The 24,368-nt window shown below is 42.2% G+C and overlaps 6 protein-coding genes across 6 annotated transcripts; 1 reads left to right on the top strand and 5 right to left on the bottom strand.

Annotated features, from left to right (window-relative positions):
* Window positions 1-5,179: 5,179 nt before the first annotated feature.
* Window positions 5,180-5,652, bottom strand: LOC117404365 (histone H2B 3-like). Its single transcript, XM_034007218.3, has one exon. It carries the CDS (start codon window positions 5,614-5,616, stop codon window positions 5,239-5,241), a length of 378 nt encoding a protein of 125 aa, XP_033863109.3. The 5' UTR covers window positions 5,617-5,652; the 3' UTR covers window positions 5,180-5,238.
* A 1,888-nt stretch (window positions 5,653-7,540) lies between these two features.
* Window positions 7,541-8,348, bottom strand: LOC131724741 (histone H1-like). The gene has a single exon (XM_059017443.1). It carries the CDS (start codon window positions 8,177-8,179, stop codon window positions 7,580-7,582), a length of 600 nt encoding a protein of 199 aa, XP_058873426.1. The 5' UTR covers window positions 8,180-8,348; the 3' UTR covers window positions 7,541-7,579.
* A 1,285-nt stretch (window positions 8,349-9,633) lies between these two features.
* Window positions 9,634-10,099, top strand: LOC117404323 (histone H2B 3-like). The gene has a single exon (XM_034007164.3). The coding sequence runs from the start codon at window positions 9,667-9,669 to the stop codon at window positions 10,042-10,044; it is 378 nt and encodes a 125-aa protein (XP_033863055.2). The 5' UTR covers window positions 9,634-9,666; the 3' UTR covers window positions 10,045-10,099.
* A 5,347-nt stretch (window positions 10,100-15,446) lies between these two features.
* On the bottom strand, window positions 15,447-15,921 carry LOC131724747 (histone H2B 3-like). The gene has a single exon (XM_059017475.1). It carries the CDS (start codon window positions 15,881-15,883, stop codon window positions 15,506-15,508), a length of 378 nt encoding a protein of 125 aa, XP_058873458.1. The 5' UTR covers window positions 15,884-15,921; the 3' UTR covers window positions 15,447-15,505.
* A 1,754-nt stretch (window positions 15,922-17,675) lies between these two features.
* On the bottom strand, window positions 17,676-18,146 carry LOC131724740 (histone H2B 3-like). The gene has a single exon (XM_059017442.1). The coding sequence runs from the start codon at window positions 18,110-18,112 to the stop codon at window positions 17,735-17,737; it is 378 nt and encodes a 125-aa protein (XP_058873425.1). The 5' UTR covers window positions 18,113-18,146; the 3' UTR covers window positions 17,676-17,734.
* A 3,598-nt stretch (window positions 18,147-21,744) lies between these two features.
* On the bottom strand, window positions 21,745-22,725 carry LOC131724748 (histone H1-like). The gene has a single exon (XM_059017476.1). The coding sequence runs from the start codon at window positions 22,399-22,401 to the stop codon at window positions 21,802-21,804; it is 600 nt and encodes a 199-aa protein (XP_058873459.1). The 5' UTR covers window positions 22,402-22,725; the 3' UTR covers window positions 21,745-21,801.
* Between the last annotated feature and the right edge of the window lie 1,643 nt (window positions 22,726-24,368).

The following is a 24,368-nucleotide window of genomic DNA, read 5'->3' as shown; positions in this document are numbered from 1 at the left end:
CGCCTCAGTGCTGGTGTCCCCTTTATATTTTAATCATTTATTCATAAGCCTTGACAATGTTGCTTTTCCAGTTTGTTTACACACTGCCTTTGCATGTAGCAGCGCTTGCTGGAGCACCTTGACAGGAAGTGCTGCGTGTGTTTCAGTGTGCTAGAGAGGTCAACGACATGACACGTGATCTCTATTCTGATTGTACCGAGACGACGAATAACGACAAGAACATGGATCAACATGGAGATAGAGATTCGTCTAGACTGGAACTCCCATAGGCTGTAATTACAGAACTTGTCTATTGCCACATTCTTATTTTTATTTTCATGTGTATCGAATAGTATTTTTTCAATTTCAGTTTATAAATGTCTTTTTTATCGTGAGCCCCATCATCAACCCATATGATCTTTTATATGTATCACATGACGTAAAAAACAACGTCGGACTATGTGCAGTTGAGGTCGCGTTCAGAGCTGCTATTTACTGGTTTGCAAGCACTTAAACTGTATTTCAAATGGAGATGAACTTTGCATTGAGGCACACAGAAGGGATATTTGTGCCATTGTGCTATTTTCCTTTCTCCACTAGATGTCACTGTTCTGTCATCTCTAAATAAAGAAACACATCCAAGTACCTGTTTCAGTTTTTTCTAAATTGCTGAATCACAGTTGCCAATGCTATACGTTAGTGCATCACGTGTCTCTTAGTGTACATGTCATCTTGTGCAGTTTCAGAGTGAAACTGATCCTACCAATGAGTACCTAGGATTACTTGAGCCTGTGTGGTCCAGTGGTTAAAGAAAATTACTTGTAACCAGGAGGTCCCCGGTTCAAATCCCAGCTCAACCATTGACTCATTGTGTGACCCTGAGCAAGTCACTTCACCTCCTTGTGATCTGTCTTTCGAGTGAGACATTGTTGTAAGTGACTCTGCAGCTGATGCATAGTTCACACACCCTAGTCTCTGTAAGTCGCCTTGGATAAAGGCGTCTGCTAAATAAACAAATAATAATAATTACTTAGTTTGAAGCCTTGTCATCAGCAGTTGTTTGCAGAATCAAATCTCACCGAAAGAGCTCGGCACGTCGAAATAGCTCAGTTGGGAGAGCGTCAGACTGAAGATAGAAAGGTCCCTGATTCGATCCCAGGTTTCAGCAAGCAGGAGGCATCCCTTATATTTTTAATTGACATGGTATGCTGTTTTAGGAGGTGCGTTCCGTGTTGAAACCTCTATTACACTATGTTTTAAAATATATTTCCAACCGTATTGCAATACATTTAAAAAAATTTCAACCATATAGTCTTCAGCGCTGGAGACCGTGTTTTAAACAAAAGGAACATGATATATATTACTTGCAGTGTTAGACTCAGAGAAATGTTAGTCGAATTAAATGCTTGTTTAAATAGCTTCAATTAATTTAAATAAGTAATAGAACAATAAAAATAAAAAGAGAATATATATATATATATATATATATATATATATATATATATATATATATATATTCTTTGCAAATAAAAAATAATTAAAGCATCAGTTAGGGTTGATATTAAAATGACAAAAGTAGGGAAATGCGATGTTGTTCGGGTTTTAACCCTAACTCTGCATTCCCTCCCACCACACTTACAAGCAGTAGAAGGGGCAAGGCAACACAAGCAACCACAGACAGCCATCATCAGTTAAAACAAACAACATACAACTCTGTCCAGATAACACAAGAGACGTCCTGTATGTTAGACTGCCTGGATTGTCTATAAGCTAAGTTTCACTTGGATCTGCGATCGCTCGAACCAGTTAAGAGTTAACAAACCGAAAGAGTACTAATAATACTGTGATTCATTAAACGTTGAATAAACCGAGTCTCTGGGGTTATTCTTGGTGTAATTGTTGTCTGGGTATGTGAAAATCTGTAATCCAGTACACAAACAACACACTCTAGGAGTTAATACCTATCTATTTGTCCTCTGTTAACCTCCCCATTATTCTATTAGACAATCAAAGAAGTGTTCAGATGTGACACTGCATGGCTCCACTTCTACATAGCAGACCGTGTTGGTGTTATATCTGCTCAGCTCAGCACAACATATTGATCAATGATGTGGGAGGTATATGCAGGTTGTCTGTCTGTATGTCTGTGACAGAAATATAATGAGTTTTGTTTGTAAATCTCCTCCCGACCTGTGAGGACGCTAAGCAGCGAAAGGGGAAGTCTTTGGACGGGCTGGCCTGAGAGTTCTTTCCCCGGGCCGGGAAGTCAGTCAGTCTGGAAGAAGATGAGACTCTGTTGCCGGAACATATTGACCTGGAAGGGAAACGACATAGCAGCTGCAGATTGTAGAGACAGCTGCACTCGTTTACCAAGGGGTCATGCGTGACAGCATAAAGGGAACAGAGGATCGTAAATCTTTTTTTTCGCTTGGTTCAGAAACGACAAGGAACTGAAAGGACCGGGAGAGTTTCCCATTTATATTGTATTGCGCATAAAAGTGTTTGTGAGTGTTTTGTTTGTTTTTGTCGCTGTTAGTAATTGTCTTTTGTTTTGTAAATTCACTAGACGGCTAACACGACTCCGGAGCCGTCGCCTTGGGCACAAATGACACAGCTAGCAAGCATGGTTGCAAATCAGCAGTCGTCGTTGGAGCGTCTTGTCAATTTGACAGCTCCCCTGCACACCCTCAGCTCCAGCACTGGTCCCTGCTCTCCCGCAGTCTCAGCTGATTGAGGAGGAGTAGGACGATATGGCGTCCCTGGCCATCTCCATAGAGGAATGCAAATTCAAAGTGGAACGGAGGACCCCTCCTGTTTAGAGGGCTTCCCATCTGAGACCTATATGGCTCCTAGCGGTCCACTGGTGGACGAGGTAGCAGCCCTTGTGAGCAGAGCTGTTGCCCGGGTTTAGATCCCTTGGACTGAGGAGACCCAGGTCCACCGATCAGTTTTTGAAACCTCATTGTCAAATATACAGCGCTGCAAGCCCCTCCCAGTCCTCCCGGATTTTGTGGAGGAGTTGCAGTCTTTGTGGGGCAGCCCAGCATCAGCGCCCACTTGCTCCAGACGGGTGGAAGCATTGTATGCCCTCCAGGGCATGGAGAAGCTGTTGCTCCAGCATTTCCCGCCCACTGATTCCACGGTGGCTGATTTACTGCAGACATTTTAGCGCGGTCCTGTGACTTCTCCTGCCCAAATAAAGTGTAGGGTCACTGAGATGCACTTAAAAAAGGCATACAGCGCGGGGGCACTGGCAGCGAGACTAGCAAACACCGCTGGTCTGCTGACTGTGTACCAATCGCAGCTGCTGCAGGACCTGTCTGCCCAGCCTTCTCCTCATATTATCAATGAGCTGAGGCTGGTGAATGATTGAATGATATGTTTGGTGTTTGAAATGTTTACGTTTGGACCAACCACTGCTGTGTGGCTTGTTAAAACGACGACTTTAAAAGGTGCACCCAAGAAAATGCTTAGTTTTTTTCAAATAGGTATGTCATGTCGTGTGTTAGGCTGCGCCTTACCGTGTACCAAATAATACTGACTACTCCACCTAGTGGATAAAGTGCAATAGGACCCTGGATTTCTTTTATGTTGACTATTTAAATACTAGACCCACCAGTTCAAAGTTCTACACCCAGAGCCAGAACAGTTGTACCATTCACCAATATAACATGCTGTGGCAATGTGCCCCGCCCCTGTGTGCATTTGTGTGTTATATGTTGCGTGTGGTGTGTTAATGTTGGTGTATAGATATTGCTGCACGGGATATAAATGGGTGTGTGTAGCACAAGTGATTTAAAATATATAGTTGTATTTAGGCACAGGGATTGCACAATCACTTCCCGTGCATTTAAAATATTAAATAGTATATGAGCACGGGGTGGCACAAATTAGTTCACGTACTGGGATTCAAGAGAATAATTAATTGGTAATTGAATCCCGGCACAACAGTATATATAGATGCACGTTTCACTCACTCGGGGTTGTGTGTTCGGGGAGTGGAGAACGGGTGTGGAGGAGAAAATAAAAAATAAATTAAATTAAAGCATAGAATTGCTATTTCGTGCTGGTAGGACCAGCACCATACTTGTGTGTTTGCTGAGACTCACCGTGTTTGTTTGTCTGTTTGTCGACTGTTTGTTTAGTGTTAATCTGTTTTGTTTGTCTGTTTATTTTGGCCTAATGTGCCGTGTGCTCAGTATCAACAGTGCGGAGCAGCAGTGTGGAGTAGTGGTTAGGACTCTTGATCGGAGGGTCATGGGTTCAATCCCAGGTGGGGGACACTGCTGCTGTACCCTTGAGTAAGGTACTTCACCTAGATTGCTCCAGAAAAAAAAGTAACGGAATATGCAGTAATGTTTTAACCTATAATTCACAAATACATTCATAATTTCTGTATTTCTCACTATTTGTCTTACAATGACCTATAGTCATTAAAGTATGTATATTCAATGTACTGATGTGGAATTTCTTGAGACATGGCCCCAGAAATATTTAATTCAAAGCTATTTTTAAAGCCGATGTTGTATGCATATTGATGAGGAAGCACTTGGACAGTAATATTAACAAAGGAATTGTGTTAAGAGATTTGTAGACAATTTTCATAATCGTATAGCATTGGCAAATGTGATTCAATGCAAAACTAAGACTGGCATCCGTTTCTCTATTGAACCAGAGATAAAGACGTTACAAATGAGAAGAGTGACATCTAGTGGAGAAAGAAAAAAGCGTAACGCCCTCAATATCCCTTTTGTTTGACTCGATGCAAAGTTCATCTCTATTTGACAAACAGTTTAAGTTCTTCCAAAGAAGTAAATACCAGCTCAGAACACGACCCGGACTGTTTTTTTTTATGCTTTTAAAAAGCAGTAGTGATATACATTAAATAAATGAGTTAACTAGTGATTTTTTCAATAAAAGTTTATTAAAACGCATACATGCAAGATAATGTTTTTTGTAATATTTGAAGTTGTCCTAACATATACAAATTAATTTGTTCCCGCCAAAATTAAACAGATCGGGATCGACTTTGCAGGGAAAATATAACTCGTAAAACCCGATGAATTTGTAAGTTTAATAGATAGAAATTAATTCTATACCGAAATAAAACATAAAAAAAAGAAAAAAAACACGTACCTTCAACACGTTTACTTCAAAATCTGCAGATAACCGAAATGAGAATTGTACTCTTTTTGCGGTATTTGGGTGGCTCTTAGAAGAGCCTTTGTGTTGTAAAGACGGAGCGGGGACGGTCTCGGTTTACTTGGAGCTGGTGTACTTGGTGACGGCCTTGGTGCCCTCAGACACGGCGTGCTTGGCCAGCTCTCCGGGCAGCAGGAGGCGCACGGCTGTCTGGATCTCCCGGGAAGTGATGGTGGAGCGCTTGTTGTAGTGAGCCAGGCGGGACGACTCGCCGGCGATGCGCTCGAAAATGTCGTTGACGAACGAGTTCATGATGCCCATCGCCTTGGAAGAGATGCCGGTGTCGGGGTGGACCTGCTTCAGCACTTTGTACACGTAGATGGCGTAGCTCTCCTTCCTGGTCTTTCTGCGCTTCTTTCCTCCCTTAGGCTGGGTCTTGGCAACAGCCTTCTTGGAGCCTTTCTTCGGCGCGGGTGCAGCTTTCGGTTCTGGCATTTTCCTTCTCTGATGCTTCTTCAAAGATGAATGAACAACCAGCCCCAGAGCACCAGTATTTATACAGCCTGTATGCAAATTATTACCAAACAATCCTTTAGAATGAGAATGTTCAACTGTGAACCAAGCAACGTCACGGAGTAGTTTGATGTGATTGGCTGCGCTATGGGAACGCACTGAGGGGGTGGTGACTTTGCCGCGAGCTCAGTTTTTTTTCTTTTGAGTTCAATTTTGAATTCGGCGCCTTTTTTCTAGAACGGTTAGTTTAGATCTTTTTGTTTTTCGTTTATTTAATTACATAAAACTTCAGTACACAGCAATACTGAAATCCACACCCAATGCGTCTTAAATATACAAGTATAAATACATTTTGAAACCCAAGTCACTTATTTTGTGTTCTAAACAAGTTAAATGTTGAAACCGTATCAATGTTGATGCTTCTTACTTCTACCAAAGAGAAATGATTTTATCATAGCAGCTTGAAAGGTGATACTTTCCTGCTTTCAATTTATTTTACAAAATTGGGCAACATTTTCAAAACAAAAAGGCTTATCGCGCTTTCATCCTGCAAGCAGGAATCGGGTAAAACGGAGCTCGTATTTTATCATTGTGGCAACACAAAGGTTCGCTTTTTATATATATATTTTTATTCAATAGACTTATCCAATTAAATGCTTTAACTTTTTTTTTCCAGAAAAAGATCCAATTTTAGATACGCGGTGTGAAATATGTCTTATTTAAAGAAATGTTTAGATAATAATACAAAACATTAATACAAACTTGCTTTAAAACTTTTAAGCAAACATTGTGCTGGTGTCCTAAATGCAGCTTGTTTAATCATTCAAAGCTCTTTAAATGTAAAGGTGGGCGGCTCTTAAAAGAGCCTTTGTTGTTCGTGTCCTTGTGTCCAAATCTTTAGCCTCCGAATCCGTACAGAGTGCGACCCTGGCGCTTCAGAGCGTACACCACATCCATAGCGGTGACGGTTTTTCTCTTGGCGTGCTCAGTGTAGGTGACGGCATCCCGGATCACATTCTCCAGGAACACCTTCAGCACCCCGCGGGTCTCTTCATAGATCAGCCCGGAGATTCGCTTCACTCCTCCGCGGCGAGCCAGGCGGCGGATAGCGGGCTTGGTGATGCCCTGGATATTATCACGGAGCACTTTGCGATGACGCTTAGCGCCCCCTTTTCCGAGTCCTTTACCTCCTTTGCCACGACCAGACATCTTCAAATTAAAACGACAAAATACAAACTTGAAATAAAAACTTTCCAGCGAGTCGCAGTGTTATGAACACAAAGCGGACCTGGTTGAAATTCACAGTCCTGGAATGAGCGCCTTTACCCCAGACACGCCCTCAATGAGCTCACACGTCTGTCTCTGGAGAGCATTTTATCCGCCTAATTTCGATTCGGATTGAAATGATTATTGTTTTAATTTTTGCACTGTTTATCTATTCATTACATTTTTTTATTATTGTGGTTTCTTCTGGTTTGGGTGTGCTTATATAATAACCTTCTGTACCTCTAAGTAAGCAGGATGCACAGAAGACGTGCCCGTCTATTGTATGCCCTATTAATAAATTTAACGTTCTGTCATATTAGAAAGAGTTATGATTAACTTATACATCTATTGTAAAGGATTTTGGTTTTTAAATTAACATATACGTATTTCAATTTGTTTGCATTAAATACTCGTATTTGGCTGACAGAGTGGTTTTATAGCAAGAAGATTTATGGTGCGGTGCGTTCACGGAGGTCATTCTGCGCAGATTCTGACCAATTTAGCGAATGATCTTCTATGAACTGGTCAGATTCTGCACAGAATCAGAGCAGAATGATCTCCCTGAAATACCACAACAGTGCCACATTTATGATGTATAGAAGGAAAATCTCTTTTCAGAAAGATGTGTTGGCTCTGAAAAGAGCCTTTGGGTTCATTGTCGCATCGTCGCTTTAACTGTTCACTTCTTTTTAGGAGCCGCCTTCTTCGCTGCGGGTTTAGCTGCCTTGGTTGCCTTTTTAGGTTTAGGCGCTGCCTTCGCTTTCTTCGGACTCTTGACGGCCTTTTTAGGCTTGGCAGCCGCTTTCTTTGGGCTCTTGGGCGCCTTCTTTACAGCTTTTAGTTTCTTCGCTTTCTTAGGAGACTTCTTGGGTGTCGCTGCTTTCTTTGCTGAAACCTTTTTCGTCGCTTTCTTGACAACCGCTTTCTTTGCCGCTGGTTTCTTGGGAGCTGCTTTCGTCTTGGCTTCAGCTGCTTTTTTGTTGAGCTTGAAGGAGCCCGAGGCGCCGGTGCCCTTGGTCTGTAGCAGGGTCTCCTTGGTCACCAGGCTCTTGAGGGCTCTATTGACGTGGGAGTTGTTCTTCTCCACATCGTAGCCGCCGGCCTGCAGGATCTTCTTGAGCGCCGCCACGGACAGCCCGCTGCGCTCCTTGGAGGCAGACACAGCCTTGACGATGAGCTCCGACACGCTGGGACCCGATTTCTTGGGCTTTGCTGCGGTCTTCTTCTTGGGAGCTTTAGCCGGAGCAGGAGCGGCTGGTGCTGGAGCAGTTTCTGCCATCTCTAAGATTTTGTAACACGGAAATAAACTAATACCAACGCAAAATAAAGGACGCTTCTGTCTGTCAGAGAATGTGCGCAGAAAGGCAGAGCGCGGAACTTATCGACATGATGAGAACCGTGTAGACTCAACTGACCCACAGGCAGCACACTCATTTTGAAAACGTTCAGTCTTGTGTTTTCTACCTGCACAAAATATACAATTTAATAGTGAAATACGAACTAATATACACAAACAACCGAGGGTAGGAAAAGAGGAGGTTTGCGTTTACAATATTGCTTATTCTTTAACCAGGGAATGTACTGTGTGTTTAATTGAGGGGACAAAAACGTCACTATCTTCCAGCGAAACCAAACTGCTCTCTCAGCACTTCGCTGTATTTGTTTTATATAAAATGATAAATTCACTGTTTAAAGTAACTGTATGATTCGTTTCACCAACGAGAAGGCTAGTCAAACACAACTTAATAGTTTTGAAGCGTGAGGTTTGTAAAACTGGACATTTAATCTCCTTTCTGTTAGGTGTGGTTAACACACTGCCGGCACATCCCATTACAATCGATTGGGAGAATTTCTTTGTTGAATTGTATTATTTCTCTTGATCCGTGACCACACTTGTTGCACAATTGAATTACCCTGGCTTCACCACAGCATTCTCTCTCTAGTTTCAATCTTGTGCTGGTGATGTATTTCATAGGAAATACGACCTGTCTAATGGTTCTGTGTTCCCGTGCATTCGCCTCTGCACACATACAACTAACACGCAAGAAAAATAAATAACCGTTATGTAGAAAACAAAGCAAAAAAAAATAACTTATTCTGAAGCAGTTTAATTAATCTATTCAGTTGTTTCTCGTTATCTATTTACAATGGAAATGTTTTACGCATTTTTCCTATTTTCTGAATTCGAGGCGAAGTATCACCATTCAAGCAACTATGAAACAAGAGATACTTGTTGGTAGAGAGCAAGAAGTCAAAATCGATCGACATTGATACTGTGTTCCAACAGTTAACTTGTTTAATGAGTTAGGTTTTAGACTGCGCATATAGATAGATAGATAGATAGATAGATAGATAGATAGATAGAAAGATAAATTATTATTATCCAGGGAGACTTACTATATGATTTGATATGTATTTTAAGACGGGTCGGGTGTGGATTATATATATATTCATATTATTGCTGTCTGTTGAATTATTGATGTATCTAATAAATGATAAACAAAAGACCTAAACTAACCGTTGTAGAAAAGGGCGCTGAATTCAAACCTGAACTCGGAAAAAAAAAAACTCAGCTCGCTGTAAAGTCAACACCACCTTCGTTTCCAACCAATCACATTGAACTACTCCGTGACGTTGCTTGGTTCACAGTTGAACATTCTCACTCTAAAGGGTTGTTTAGTAATAATTTGCATACAGGCTGTATAAATATTGGGGCTCTGGGGCTGGTTGCTCATTCATCTTTTAAGAAGCATCAGAGAAGGAAACATGCCAGAACCAAAAGCTGCACCCGCGCCGAAGAAAGGCTCCAAGAAGGCCGTTGCCAAGACCCAGCCTAAGGGAGGAAAGAAGCGCAGAAAGACCAGGAAGGAGAGCTACGCCATCTACGTGTACAAAGTGCTGAAGCAGGTCCACCCCGACACCGGCATCTCTTCCAAGGCGATGGGCATCATGAACTCGTTCGTCAACGACATTTTCAAGCGCATCGCCGGCGAGTCGTCCCGCCTGGCTCACTACAACAAGCGCTCCACCATCACTTCCCGGGAGATCCAGACAGCCGTGCGCCTCCTGCTGCCCGGAGAGCTGGCCAAGCACGCCGTGTCTGAGGGCACCAAGGCCGTCACCAAGTACACCAGCTCCAAGTAAACCGAGACCGTCCCTGCTCCGTCTTTACAACACAAAGGCTCTTCTAAGAGCCACCCACATACCACAAAAAGAATTTAATTCTCATTTTAATTTTTCTGCAAATTCTAAAACGGAGAAGTCGAAGGTACGGATTGTGTGTTTTGTTTTTGTGGTAGGGATGGAACATATTCATTTTAGATACATTTTATTGCATAGTTGTATTTTTCCTGTAAAATCCACCCGGATCTGTAATTGCGGTGGGAATAACTTAATCTGGATTTGTTTCGACAACTGCAAATATTACAAGAAACATTAACCTTGGTTTACATGTGTGTATTACAAAAACTTTCTTTATTAGTAAACAATTCGCTCTAGTTGCTCTCTTTCACTTATTTAATGTATAAAGAAAGAAATATAACTCGTAATTAAAATGTTTTTTTTCTCTAAAATAAATGGAAACTGATGGAATGAAGGATTGTATTTTGTAAATGTGCTGTTTTGTATTAATTGGTGAAGAATCCAGCAAAGGAAGAGAAAGCAGAACTGTCTCGGTTTCTTTATTTCACAGTGATCTGTAACGAGTCATGCCATCCCCAGACCCGTAACACACACACACGCCTCAGTGCTGGTGTCCCCTTTATATTATAATCATTTATTCATAAGCCTTGACAATGTTGCTTGTCCAGTTTGTTTACACACTGCCTTTGCACGTAGCAGCGCTTGCTGGAGCACCTTGACAGGAAGTGCAGCATGTGTTTCAGTGTGCTAGAGAGGTCAACGACATGACACGTGATCTCTATTCTGATTGTACCGAGACGACGAATAACGACAAGAACATTGATCAACATGGAGATAGAGATTCGCCTAGAATGGAACTCCCATAGGCTGTAATTACAGAACTTGTCTATTGCCACATTCTTATTTTTATTTTCATGTGTATCGAATAGTCTTTTTTTCATTTTCAGTTTATAAATGACTTTTTTATCGTGAGCCCCATCATCAACCCATAAGATCTTTTATATATATCACATCACGTAAAAAAACAACGTCGGTCTAAGTGCAGTTGAGGTCGTGTTCAGAGCTGCTATTTACTGGTTTGCAAGCACTTAAACTGTATTTCAAATGGAGATGAACTTTGCATTGAGGCACACAGAAGGGTTATTTGTGCCATTGTGCTTTTTCCTTTCTCCACTAGATGTCACTGTTATGTCATCTCTAAATAAAGAAACTGATCCAAGTACCTGTCTCAGTTTTTACTAAATTGCTGAATCACAGTTGCCAATGCTATACGTTAGTGCATCACGTGTCTCTTAGTGTAGGTCATCTTGTGCAGTTTCAGAGTGAAACTGATCCTACCAATGAGTAGCTAAGATTACCTGAGCCTGTGTGGTCCAGTGGTTAAAGAAAAGGACTTATAACCAGGAGATCCCCGGTTCAAATCCCAGCTCAGCCACTAACTCATTGTGTGACCCTAAGCAAGTCACTTAACCTCCTTGTGCTCCGTGTTTCGGGTGCAATACATTTTAAAAAATTTCAACCATACAGTCTTCAGCGCTGGCGACCGTGTTTTAAACAAAAGGAACATGATATATATTACTTGCAGTGTTAGACTCTGAGAAATGTTAGTCGAATTGAATGCTTGTTTAAATCGTTCAAATTAATTTAAATAAGTAATAGAACAATAAAAATAAAAAAGTATATATATATATATATATATATATATATATATATATATATATATATATATATATATATATATATATATATATTCTTTGCAAATAAAAACAAATTAGTGCATCGGTTAGGGTTGATATTAAAACGACAAAAGTAGGGAAATGCGATGTTGTTAGGGTTTTAACCCTAACTCTGCATTCCCTCCCACCACACCTACAAGTAGTAGAAGGGGCAAGGCAACACAAGCAGCCACAGACAGCCATCATCAGTTAAAACAAACAACATACAACTCTGTCCAGATAGCACAAGAGACGCCCTGTATGTGAGACTGCCTGGATTGTCTATAAGCTAAGTTTCACTTGGATCTGCGATCGCTCGAACCAGTTAAGAGTTAACAAACCGAAAGAGTACTAATAATACTGTGATTCATTAAACGTTGAATAAACCGAGTCTCTGGGGTTATTCTTGGTGTAATTGTTGTCTGGGTATGTGAAAATCTGTAATCCAGTACACAAACAACGCACTCTAGGAGTTAATACCTATCTATTTGTCCTCTGTTAACCTCCCCATTATTCTATTAGACAATCAAAGAAGTGTTCAAATGTGACACTGCACGGCTCCACTTCTACAGAGCAGACCGTGTTGGTGTTATATCTGCTCAGCTCAGCTCAACATATTGATCAATGATGTGGGAGGTATATGCAGGTTGTCTGTCTGTATGTCTGTGACAGAAATATAATGAGTTTTGCTTGTAAATCTCCCTCCCGACCTGTGAGGATGCTAAGCAGCGAAAGGGGAAGTCTTTGGACGGGCTGGCCTGAGAGTTCTTTCCCCGGGCCGGGAAGTCAGACAGTCTGGAAGATGAGACTCTGTTGCAGGAACATATTGACCTGGAAGGGAAACGACATAGCAGCTGCAGATTGTAGAGACAGCTGCACTCGTTTACCAAGGGGTCATGCGTGACAGCATAAAGGGAACAGAGGATCGTAAATCTTTTTCTTCGCTTGGTTCAGAAACGACAAGGAACTGAAAGGACCGGGAGAGTTTCCCATTTATATTGTATTGCACATAAAAGTGTTTGTGAGTGTTTTGTTTGTTTGTAGCACTGTTAGTAATTGTCTTTTGTTTTGTAAATTCACTAGACGGCTAACACGACTCCGGAGCTGTCGCCTTGGGCACAAATGACACAGCTAGCAAGCATGGTTGCAAATCAGCAGTCGTCGTTGGAGCGTCTTGTCAATTTGACAGCTCCCCCTGCACACCCTCAGCTCCAGCACTGGTCCCTGCTCTCCCGCAGTCTCAGCTGATTGAGGAGGAGTAGGACGATATGGCGTCCCTGGCCATCTCCATGGAGGAATGCAAATTCAAAGTGGAACGGAGGACCCCTCCTGTTTAGAGGGCTTCCCATCTGAGACCTATATGGCTCCTAGCGGTCCACTGGTGGACGAGGTAGCAGCCCTTGTGAGCAGAGCTGTTGCCCGGGCTTAGATCCCTTGGACTGAGGTGACCCAGGTCCACTGATCAGTTTTTGAAACCTCATTGTAAACTATACAGCGATGCAAGCCCCTCCCAGTCCTCCCTGATTTTGTGGAGGAGTTGCAGTCTTTGTGGGGCAGCCCAGCATCAGCGCCCACTTGCTCCAGACGGGTGGAAGCATTGTATGCACTCCAGGGCATGGAGAAGCTGTTGCTCCAGCATTTCCCGCCCACTGATTCCACGGTGGCTGATTTACTGCAGACATTTTAGCGCTGTCCTGTGACTTCTCCTGCCCAAATAAAGTGTAGGGTCACTGAGATGCACTTAAAAAAGGCATACAGCACGGGGGCACTGGCAGCGAGACTAGCAAACACCGCTGGTCTGCTGACTGTGTACCAATCGCAGCTGCTGCAGGACCTGTCTGCCCAGCCTTCACCTCATATTATTAATGAGCTGAGGCTGGTGAATGACTGAATGATATGTTTGGTGTTTGAAATGTTTACGTTTGGCCCAACCACTGCTGTGTGGCTTGTTAAAACGACGACTTTAAAAGGTGCACCCAAGAAAATGCTTATTTTTTTTTCTAATAGGTAGGTCATGTCGTGTGATAGGCTGCGCCTTACCGTGTACCAAATAATACTGACTACTCCACCTAGTGGATAAAGTGCAATAGGACCCTGGATTTCTTTTGTTGACTATTTAAATACTAGACCCACCAGTTCAAAGTTCTACACCCAGAGCCGGAACAGTTGTACCATTCACCAATATAACATGCTATGGCAATGTGCCCCGCCCGTGTGCATTTCTGTGTTAAATGTTGCGTGTGGTGTGTTAATGTTGGTGTTTAGATATTGCTGCACGGGATATAAATGGGTGTGTGTAGCACAAGTGATTTAAAATATAGTTGTATTTAGGCACGGGGATTGCACAATCACTTCACGTGCATTTAAAATATTAAATAGTATGTGAGCACGGGGTTGCACAAATTAGTTCACGTACTGGGATACAAGAGAATAATTAATTGGTAATTGAATCCCGGCACAACAGTATATATAGATGCACGTTTCATTCACTCTGGGTTGTGTTCAGGGAGTGGAGAACGGATGTGGAGGAGAAAATAAAAAATAAATTAAATTAAAGCATAGAATTGCTATTTCGTGCTGGTAGGACCAGCACCATACTTGTGTGATTGTTCAGACTCACCGTGTTCATTTGTCTGTTCGTCCCTGTTTGTTTAGTGTTAATCTGTTTTGTTTGTCTGTTTATTTTGGCCTCAAGTGCTGTGTGCTCAATATCAACAGTGCGGAGCAGCAGTGTGGAGTAGTGGTTAGGACTCTTGATCGGAGGGTCATGGGTTCAATCCCAGGTGGGGGGCACTGCTGCTGTACCCTTGAGTAAGGTACATCACCTAGATTGCTCCAGTAAAAAAAAAGTAACAGGGAATATGCAGTAATGTTTTAACTTAATTCACAAATACATTCATAATTTCTGTATTTCTCACTATTTGTCTTACAATGACCTATAGTCATTAAAGTATGTATATTCAATGTACTGATGTGGAATTTCTTGAGACATGGCCCCAGAAATATTTAACTCAAAGCTATTTTTAAAGCCGATGTTGTATGCATGTTGATGAGGAAGCACTTGGACAGTAATATTAACAAAGGAATTGTTAAGAGAATTGCAGACAATTTTCAAAGTTTTACAGCATTGGCAAATGTGATTCAATTCAAAACTAAGACTGGCATCCGTTTCTCTATTGAACCAGAGATAAAGACGTTATAAATGAGAAGAGTGACATCTAGTGGAGAAAGAAAAAAGCACAACACCCTCAATATCCCTTTTGTGTGACTCGATGCAAAGTTCATCTCCATTTGACAAACAGTTTAAGTTCTTCCAAAGAAGTAAATACCAGCTCAGAACACGACCCGGACTTTTAAAAAGCAGTAGTGATATACATTAAATAAATGAGTTAACTAGTGATTTTTTCAATAAAAGTTTATTAAAACGCATACATGCAAGATAATGTTTTTTGTAATATTTGAAGTTGTCCTAACATATACAAATTAATTTGTTCCCGCCAAAATTAAACGGATCGGGATCGACTTTGCAGGAAAAATATAACTCTACAAATATAAATTTGCAAGTTTAATAGATAGAAAATTAATTCTATACCGAAATAAAAGATAAAAAAAGAAAAAACACGTACCTTCAACACGTTTACTTCAAAATCTGCAGATAACCGAAATGAGAATTGTACTCTTTTTGCGGTATTTGGGTGGCTCTTAGAAGAGCCTTTGTGTTGTAAAGACGGAGCAGGGACGGTCTCGGTTTACTTGGAGCTGGTGTACTTGGTGACGGCCTTGGTGCCCTCAGACACGGCGTGCTTGGCCAGCTCTCCGGGCAGCAGGAGGCGCACGGCTGTCTGGATCTCCCGGGAAGTGATGGTGGAGCGCTTGTTGTAGTGAGCCAGGCGGGACGACTCGCCGGCGATGCGCTCGAAAATGTCGTTGACGAACGAGTTCATGATGCCCATCGCCTTGGAAGAGATGCCGGTGTCGGGGTGGACCTGCTTCAGCACTTTGTACACGTAGATGGCGTAGCTCTCCTTCCTGGTCTTTCTGCGCTTCTTTCCTCCCTTAGGCTGGCTCTTGGCAACAGCCTTCTTGGAGCCTTTCTTCGGCGCGGGTGCAGCTTTCGGTTCTGGCATGTTTCTTTCTTTGATGCAGTTCAAAGATGAATGAGTTACCAGCCCCAGAGCCCCGCTATTTATACAGCCTGTATGCAAATTATGACCAAACAATCCTTTAGATTGAGAATGTTCAACTGTGAACCAAGCAACGTCACGGAGTAGTTTAATGTGATTGGCTGCGCTATGGGAACGCACTGAGGGGGTGGTGACTTTGCCGCGAGCTCAGTTTTTTATTCTTTTGAGTTCAAGTTTGAATTCGGCGCCTTTTTTCTAGAACGGTTAGTTTAGATCTTTTGTTTTTCGTTTATTTAATTACATAAAATTTCAGTACACAGCAATACTGAAATCCACACCCAATGCGTCTTAAATATACAAATATAAATACATTTTGAAACCCAAGTCACTTATTTTGTGGTCTAAACAAGTTAAATGTTGAAACCGTATCAATGTTGATGCTTCTTACTTCTACCAAAGAGAACTGATTTTATCATAGCAGCTTGAAAGGTGATACTTTCCTGCTTTTAATTTATTTACAAAATTGGGAAACATTTTCAAAACAAAAATAGGCTTATCGCGCTTTCATCCTGCAAGCAGGAATCGGGTAAAACGGAGCTCGTATTTTATCATTGTGTCAACACAAAGGTTCACTTTATATATATATATATATTTATTCAATAGACTTATCCAATTAAATACTTTAACTTTTTTTTCAGAAAAAGATCCAATGTTAGATACGCGGCGTGAAATATGTCTTAACTATTTAAATAAATATTTAGACAATAATGCAAAACATTAATACAAACTTGCTTTAAAACTTTTAAGCAAACATAAATGTAGTTTGTTTCAGAATTGAAAGCTCGTTAAATGTAAAGGTGGGCGGCTCTTAAAAGAGCCTTTGTGTTCGTGTCCTTGTGTCCAAATCTTTACCCTCCGAATCCGTACAGAGTGCGACCCTGGCGCTTCAGAGCGTACACCACATCCATAGCGGTGACGGTCTTTCTCTTGGCGTGCTCAGTGTAGGTGACGGCATCCCGGATCACATTCTCCAGGAACACCTTCAGCACCCCGCGGGTCTCTTCATAGATCAGCCCGGAGATTCGCTTCACTCCTCCGCGGCGAGCCAGGCGGCGGATAGCGGGCTTGGTGATGCCCTGGATATTATCACGGAGCACTTTGCGATGACGCTTAGCGCCCCCTTTTCCGAGTCCTTTACCTCCCTTGCCACGACCAGACATCTTCAAATTACAACGACAAAATATCAAGTTAAAATAAAAACTACCCAGCGAGTCGCAGTGTTATGAACACAAAGCGGACCTGGTTGAAATTCACAGTCCTAGAAAGAGCGCCTTTACCCCAGACACGCCCTCAATGAGCTCACACGTCTGTCTCTGGAGAGCATTTTATCCGCCTAATTTCGATTCGGATTGAAATGATTATTGTTTTAATTTTTGCACTGTTAAAATCTATTCATTACTTTTTTTTATTATTGTGGTTTCTTCTGGTTTGGGTGTGCTTATATTATAACCTCCTGTACCTCTAAGTAAACAGGATGCACAGAAGACGTGCCCGCTGGACACTCTAACCCAGGGGTGGACAAACCTGGTCCTGCAGAGACACGATCTCCAGCAGGTTTTATAGGTAACCCTTATATGATCGATGTATTCCATTTCTGAAGAACGTAAGTTGTTGTTCAATGTAGCTTTTCCTTTCAAGTTAAATAAGGAGGAAAAACGTCCTTACCACCAGTACAAATATTATTTTAATATATAAAAGCACGATAAAAATAGGAATTAAATCTCCTTCTCTGGTATTTGGGTGGCTCTTAGAAGAGCCTTTGTGTTGTAAAGACGGAGCAGGGACGGTCTCGGTTTACTTGGAGCTGGTGTACTTGGTGACGGCCTTGGTGCCCTCAGACACGGCGTGCTTGGCCAGCTCTCCGGGCAGCAGGAGGCGCACGGCTGTCTGGATCTCCCGGGAAGTGATGGTGGAGCGCTTGTTGTAGTGAGCCAGGCGGGACGACTCGCCGGCGATGCGCTCGAAAATGTCGTTGACGAACGAGTTCATGATGCCCATCGCCTTGGAAGAGATGCCGGTGTCGGGGTGGACCTGCTTCAGCACTTTGTACACGTAGATGGCGTAGCTCTCCTTCCTGGTCTTTCTGCGCTTCTTTCCTCCCTTAGGCTGGGTCTTGGCAACAGCCTTCTTAGAGCCTTTCTTCGGCGCGGGTGCAGCTTTCGGTTCTGGCATGTTTCTTTCTCTGATGCAATTCAAAGATGAATGAGCAACCAGCCCCAGAGTCCCGCTATTTATACAACCTGTATGCAAATTGTTACCAAACAATCCTTTAGAGTGAGAATGTTCAACTGTGAACCAAGCAACGTCACGGAGTATATCGATGTGATTGGTTGGAAACGCAGTGGGGGGGGGGGGGAGACTTTACAAAGAACTGAGTTTTTTTTTTTCGAGTTCTGGTTTGAATTCAGCGCCTTTTTCTACAACGGTTAGTTTAGGGCTTATGTTTTTCATGTTAAATGCATCAATAACTCAATATTCATTAATAACAAGTTATATGTTGAAACACAAAATATTTTTTTGCATGATTATTGACCTGCTTCTTCTACCAATACGCTTGTTTCATAGCAGCTTGACTGCGGATTCTGGTGTATTGTATCATACTCTTAACACAAAGGGTCACGTTCATACATTAGAAACATTAATACGAAAAACAGGAATCTACAGCTCCCGGCATTTAGAAATGTAACGTTACCTTCCCAGCCTTTATAAAGAGGGTAGTAAGCTAAAGATAACCACTATGATTGATGATCATAATAGAAAATAACAAAAGAAAAATGCAGTCTATTGTATGCCCTATTAATTAATTTAACGTTCTGTCATTTTAGAAAGAGTTATGATTAACTTATACATCTATTGTAAAGGATTTTGGTTTTTAAATTAACATATACGTATTTCAATTTGTTTGCATTAATTAAGTACTAGTATTTGGCTGACAGAGTGGTTTTATAGCAAGAAGATTTAGGGTGCGTTCACGGAGGTCATTCTGCGCAGATTCTGACCAATTTAGCGAATGATCTCCTATGAACTGGTCAGATTCTGCACAGAATCAGCGCAGAATGATCTCCCTGAACGCACCCTTAAATCCAAGGGTCAGCTGGTATGGCTGCAGCTGCAACTACCTTTACACCATGTAAACAAAAGGGACCATCAACAACATCGGCTTTCTGCTTAATTGAAGCGCACAGAACTTATAACTAAAATCAGACATGACGGCGGACAGTGTGGTTTTAAACAGTTCTAAACTGTTACATTGTGTTCCAACTGGGTTACAATTCAAAAATGAGCGCCAAGAGGAAACAAAAGACAATCCGCAGCAGAACAGCGCCAAACTAGAAACAGCGGGCAGGGAATGATACAACCAATCAGAGGCACGCAAATGAAATACTGCCCGCCCTCCTCCGCTGTGACGATTTTTAACATTCTATGAATGAGCCAGCGTGTATAAAAGAGCAAGAGAGCAGACTCGCATTTATTGTTGTAGTATTCTGAACTACAGTGAAGATGTCTGGAAGAGGAAAGACTGGCGGTAAAGCCCGTGCTAAGGCAAAGACTCGCTCCTCCAGGGCAGGACTGCAGTTCCCAGTCGGCCGTGTTCACAGGCTGCTGCGGAAGGGAAACTATGCCCAGCGTGTCGGCGCTGGAGCCCCGGTCTATCTGGCCGCTGTGCTCGAGTACCTGACTGCTGAAATCCTGGAGCTGGCTGGGAACGCCGCCCGGGACAACAAGAAAACCAGAATCATCCCGCGTCACCTGCAGCTCGCTGTCCGCAACGACGAGGAGCTCAACAAGCTGATGGGAGGCGTCACCATCGCTCAGGGCGGAGTGCTGCCCAACATCCAGGCCGTGCTGCTGCCCAAGAAAACCGAGAAGCCAGCCAAGAAATAAATCATTCGGACGCCCCTTCTAACATCTATAAAACCCAAAAGGCTCTTCTAAGAGCCACCCACTTTTTCAGTAAGAGCGCATTGAATCTGTTTATGTTTAATACCAACTTCACAGTCAGAAATAACCAAGTAGTTCAATTTGAAATACTAAAAAGTAACAATTGTAAGTACTGATATCACAAGCCTACAGTAGGTGCCACATTGGCGGGTGATCACAATCCTCATATGAATGAAACGCGAACTGCTGAAAGACAATATTGCGTTTCATTTAAACTTCCCACGAAGTTCTGTATAATTCTGCCCTGGCCTCTTGAACAGACTTCTCTGCACGTTGTGTTTATAATCCACTGCTTCGTTTGTTGTACAGTTAAATATGTTCAGTGTTTGAAATAAATGTTTCTCACGCCTCCCCTGATATAGTTGCTGGTTGTGTTATATACCCCCCCTGTCCCGTGTTGTCTGAGCCCCGCTCTTTCTCAGTGCGTCTCTCCGGTATGAAGACTCACTGCAGCCGGGAGACACAAAACTCGACTGAGATAACCGCTGGGGCTCATAGTGTTGTCCCCAGTCACACTTTTAAAAGTATTATTGTTTTTTTCATTCTATTTACTCATTTTAATTGAATCTGTTTTCCCTCTTTGCCACGAAGAAGGGTGTTGTCTGTTTGTGGATGTTTTTTTCTTTACAATCCAATGAAACACAATCTGCCTCGTTTCATTGCAAATTTTATAAAGTATTGTTAAGTATTCTTAAATACAAAGTGAGACGTGAGCTACGGGTTCTTTATAAATATGAATCGATATTGCATTGTCTTCGATTACTTTCTTTCAAAAACAATGACATGTATATTTCAATAGAATAGTGAGACTGAATAACAAAGCAGAAAATCAGAAGCGTATTAAAAGCAGCGCAAACCGGACGGGACAGTGGCCGTGTCATAGAATGCGCGCAAAATTCAAATCACCCAATCAGTTAATGAGAATCTGGAATATAACCAATGAGGAACATAAACCCGCCCTAAGTGACTCATCCTATCAGAGCAGCTCAGTAAGTCAATAAATGCTGTGGTGTCGGCTTGCTTGTGTTCTATTTTACAGAGTTTGTGATACTGTGTGTAAGAGTTTAGAAATGGCAAGAACCAAGCAGACCGCTCGTAAGTCCACCGGTGGCAAGGCGCCCAGGAAGCAGCTCGCTACCAAGGCTGCCCGAAAAAGCGCCCCCGCTACCGGCGGCGTGAAGAAACCTCACCGCTACAGGCCTGGGACTGTGGCTCTGAGGGAAATCCGCCGCTATCAGAAATCCACCGAGCTGCTGATCCGCAAGCTGCCCTTCCAGCGGCTCGTCCGAGAAATCGCTCAGGATTTCAAGACCGACCTGCGCTTCCAGAGCTCCGCTGTGATGGCGCTGCAGGAGGCTAGCGAGGCTTACCTTGTCGGGCTCTTTGAGGACACCAACCTGTGTGCCATCCACGCCAAGAGAGTCACCATCATGCCCAAAGACATCCAGCTGGCCCGCCGCATCCGAGGGGAACGCGCTTAAACTGCAAAACCCCTAAAACAAAAACACAGTGAAACCCAACGGCTCTTTTAAGAGCCACCCACTTCTCTGAAAGCGTTATATTCCAATACCTATTGTTTTTAATTGTCTGATACATGTAACAATTTGAACATGTTATCTATATACAGTGGAAGTGTTTGCATCTAACATAATGGTTGCTTGATTTTTAGATGACAAGAGACCGCATTTAGACAAATTAGAATCTGATTGGATATGAACCGAACTTTCATATCCCTAATTAAATCATAATTCTATTCAATACAGAATCGATTGATTTACTCTAATGTAATATTAACTGCGTGCTAAAATACCACAACAGTGCCACATTTATGATGTATAGAAGGAAAATCTCTTTTCAGAAAGATGTGTTGGCTCTGAAAAGAGCCTTTGGGTTCATTGTCGCATCGTCGCTTTAACTGTTCACTTCTTTTTAGGAGCCGCCTTCTTCGCTGCGGGTTTAGCTGCCTTGGTTGCCTTTTTAGGTTTAGGCGCTGCCTTCGCTTTCTTCGGACTCTTGACGGCCTTTTTAGGCTTGGCAGCCGCTTTCTTTGGGCTCTTGGGCGCCTTCTTTACAGCTTTTGGTTTTTTCGCTTTCTTAGGAGACTTCTTGGGTGTCGCTGCTTTCTTTGCTGAAACCTTTTTCGTCGCTTTCTTGACAACCGCTTTCTTTGCCGCTGGTTTCTTGGGAGCTGCTTTCTTCTTGGCTTCAGCTGCTTTTTTGTTGAGCTTGAAGGAGCCCGAGGCGCCGGTGCCCTTGGTCTGTAGCAGGGTCTCCTTGGTCACCAGGCTCTTGAGGGCTCTATTGACGTGGGAGTTGTTCTTCTCCACATCGTAGCCGCCGGCCTGCAGGATCTTCTTGAGCGCCGCCACGGACAGCCCGCTGCGCTCCTTGGAGGCAGACACAGCCTTGACGATGAGCTCCGACACACTGGGACCCGATTTCTTGGGCTTTGCTGCGGTCTTCTTCTTGGGAGCTTTAGCCGGAGCAGGAGCGGCTGGTGCTGGAGCAGTTTCTGCCATCTCTAAGATTTTGTAACACGGAAATAAAGTAATACCAACGCAAAATAAAGGACGCTTCTGTCTGTCAGAGAATGTGCGCAGAAAGGCAGAGCGCGGAACTTATCGACATGATGAGAACCGTGTAGACTCAACTGACCCACAGGCAGCACACTCATTTTGAAAACGTTCAGTCTTGTGTTTTCTACCTGCACAAAATATACAATTTAATAGTGAAATACGAACAAATATACACAAACAACCGAGGGTAGGAAAAGAGCAGGTTTGCGTTTACAATATAGCTTATTCTTTAACCAGGAAATGTACTGCGTGTTTAATTGAGGTGAGAAAAACGTCATTACCTTCCAGCAAAACCAAACTGCTCGCTAGGCACTTTGCTGTATTTGTTTTATATAAAATGATAAATTCACTGTTTAAAGTAACTGTATGATTTGTTTCACCAACGAGAAGGCTAGTCAAACACAACTTAATAGCTTTGAAGCGTGAGGTTTGTTAAACTGCACATTTAATCTCCTTTCTGTTAGGTGTGGTTAACACACTGCAGGCACATCCCATTACAATCGATTGGGAGAATTTCTTTGTTGAATTTTATTATTTCTCTTGATCCGTGACCACACTTGTTGCACAATTGAATTACCCTGGCTTCACCACAGCATTCTCTCACTAGTTTCAATCTTGTGCTGGTGATGTATTTCATAGGAAATACGACCTGTCTAATGGTTCTGTGTTCCCGTGCATTCGCCTCTGCACACATACAACTAATACGCAGGAAAAATAAATAACCGTTATGTAGAAAACAAAGCAAAAAAAAAAATAACAACTTATTCTGAAGCAGTTTAATTAATCTATTCAGTTGTTTCTCGTTATCTATATACAATGGAAATGTTTTACGCATTTTTCCTATTTTCTGAATTCGAGGCGAAGTATCACTATTCAAGCAACTATGAAACAAGAGTAGAGAGCAAAAGTCAAAATCGATCGACACTGATACTGTGTTCCAACAGTTAACTTGTTTAATGAGTTAGGTTTTAGACTGCGCATATAGATAGATAGATAGATAGATAGATACTTTTTTTACTTTTTGAAAAAAACTTTATTTAACAATTAAATAAAATACACAAAATCAATATTTATAAAACATATTATCACGAAATCAATTCAGATCCACCCAAGGTGAACAAAACAATACATAAAATATTATGGACACATAAAAATTCACATCACAGATACTCCTCCAGATCACCATCCTTAACAGCACACAACACACTGTCTACACACCAGACTTCCTCAAACATTGCTCTATTATGCATTGCTTTATAAAAATTAAAATCCAGTCTAACCCGTGTTAATACAAGCATTCTAAAAATAACAAAAGGATCAGTATTTATATTTATTCATTTTGTTTTTTCTGCTCTTTAAAATTGCTAATTTGGCCTGTCCAATAAAAAAAATTCACCAGCTGGATTGAGTACTTTCTCTTTTTACAACACTTAAAACCAAAAATAAAAGACACCTCAGAGAACACAAAACCCAATCCAGCAAGCAATTCCTTCACAGCAGCAAACAAAGGTTTTAATCTGGTGCAGAACACAAAACAATGGTAAACAGTTTCCATTTGTGAGCAAAATGGACAGGAATCTTTCACCTCAGGGTTTATGATGCTCACAAAGGAGTTAACGGCAATGATGGTATGTAAGATCCTCCACTGCAGATCCCCCGATCTTTTTTGGCAGTGGTGGCTTATACAGGGTTCTCCAAGCTGGCACTATCTGTTCCGCCACCCCCAGCTTCTCTCTCAAGTGTGTGTCTGGTATTGCCCTGAGCTGCTGCTGGTAACAGCCCTTTACACACACCCCTTCCCCTCTACTGTACACAGAGGGAGATCAATTTTTCTGCAAATTCGAAAACGGAGAAGTCGAAGGTACGGATTGTGTGTTTTGTTTTTGTGGTAGGGATGGAACATATTCATT

This window comes from Acipenser ruthenus, chromosome 56 (genome assembly GCF_902713425.1).
Source record: "Acipenser ruthenus chromosome 56, fAciRut3.2 maternal haplotype, whole genome shotgun sequence".
Lineage (NCBI taxonomy): Eukaryota > Metazoa > Chordata > Actinopteri > Acipenseriformes > Acipenseridae > Acipenser > Acipenser ruthenus.
The sequence above is the reverse complement of the archived record's forward strand: the minus strand, read 5'-3'. Positions and strand labels throughout refer to the sequence as shown.

Coding starts and splice junctions, on each gene's coding strand:
- LOC117404365 (XM_034007218.3), bottom strand. CDS start 5,616: ATGCCAGAACCGAAAGCTGCACCCGCGCCGAAGAAAGGCTCCAAGAAG.
- LOC131724741 (XM_059017443.1), bottom strand. CDS start 8,179: ATGGCAGAAACTGCTCCAGCACCAGCCGCTCCTGCTCCGGCTAAAGCT.
- LOC117404323 (XM_034007164.3), top strand. CDS start 9,667: ATGCCAGAACCAAAAGCTGCACCCGCGCCGAAGAAAGGCTCCAAGAAG.
- LOC131724747 (XM_059017475.1), bottom strand. CDS start 15,883: ATGCCAGAACCGAAAGCTGCACCCGCGCCGAAGAAAGGCTCCAAGAAG.
- LOC131724740 (XM_059017442.1), bottom strand. CDS start 18,112: ATGCCAGAACCGAAAGCTGCACCCGCGCCGAAGAAAGGCTCTAAGAAG.
- LOC131724748 (XM_059017476.1), bottom strand. CDS start 22,401: ATGGCAGAAACTGCTCCAGCACCAGCCGCTCCTGCTCCGGCTAAAGCT.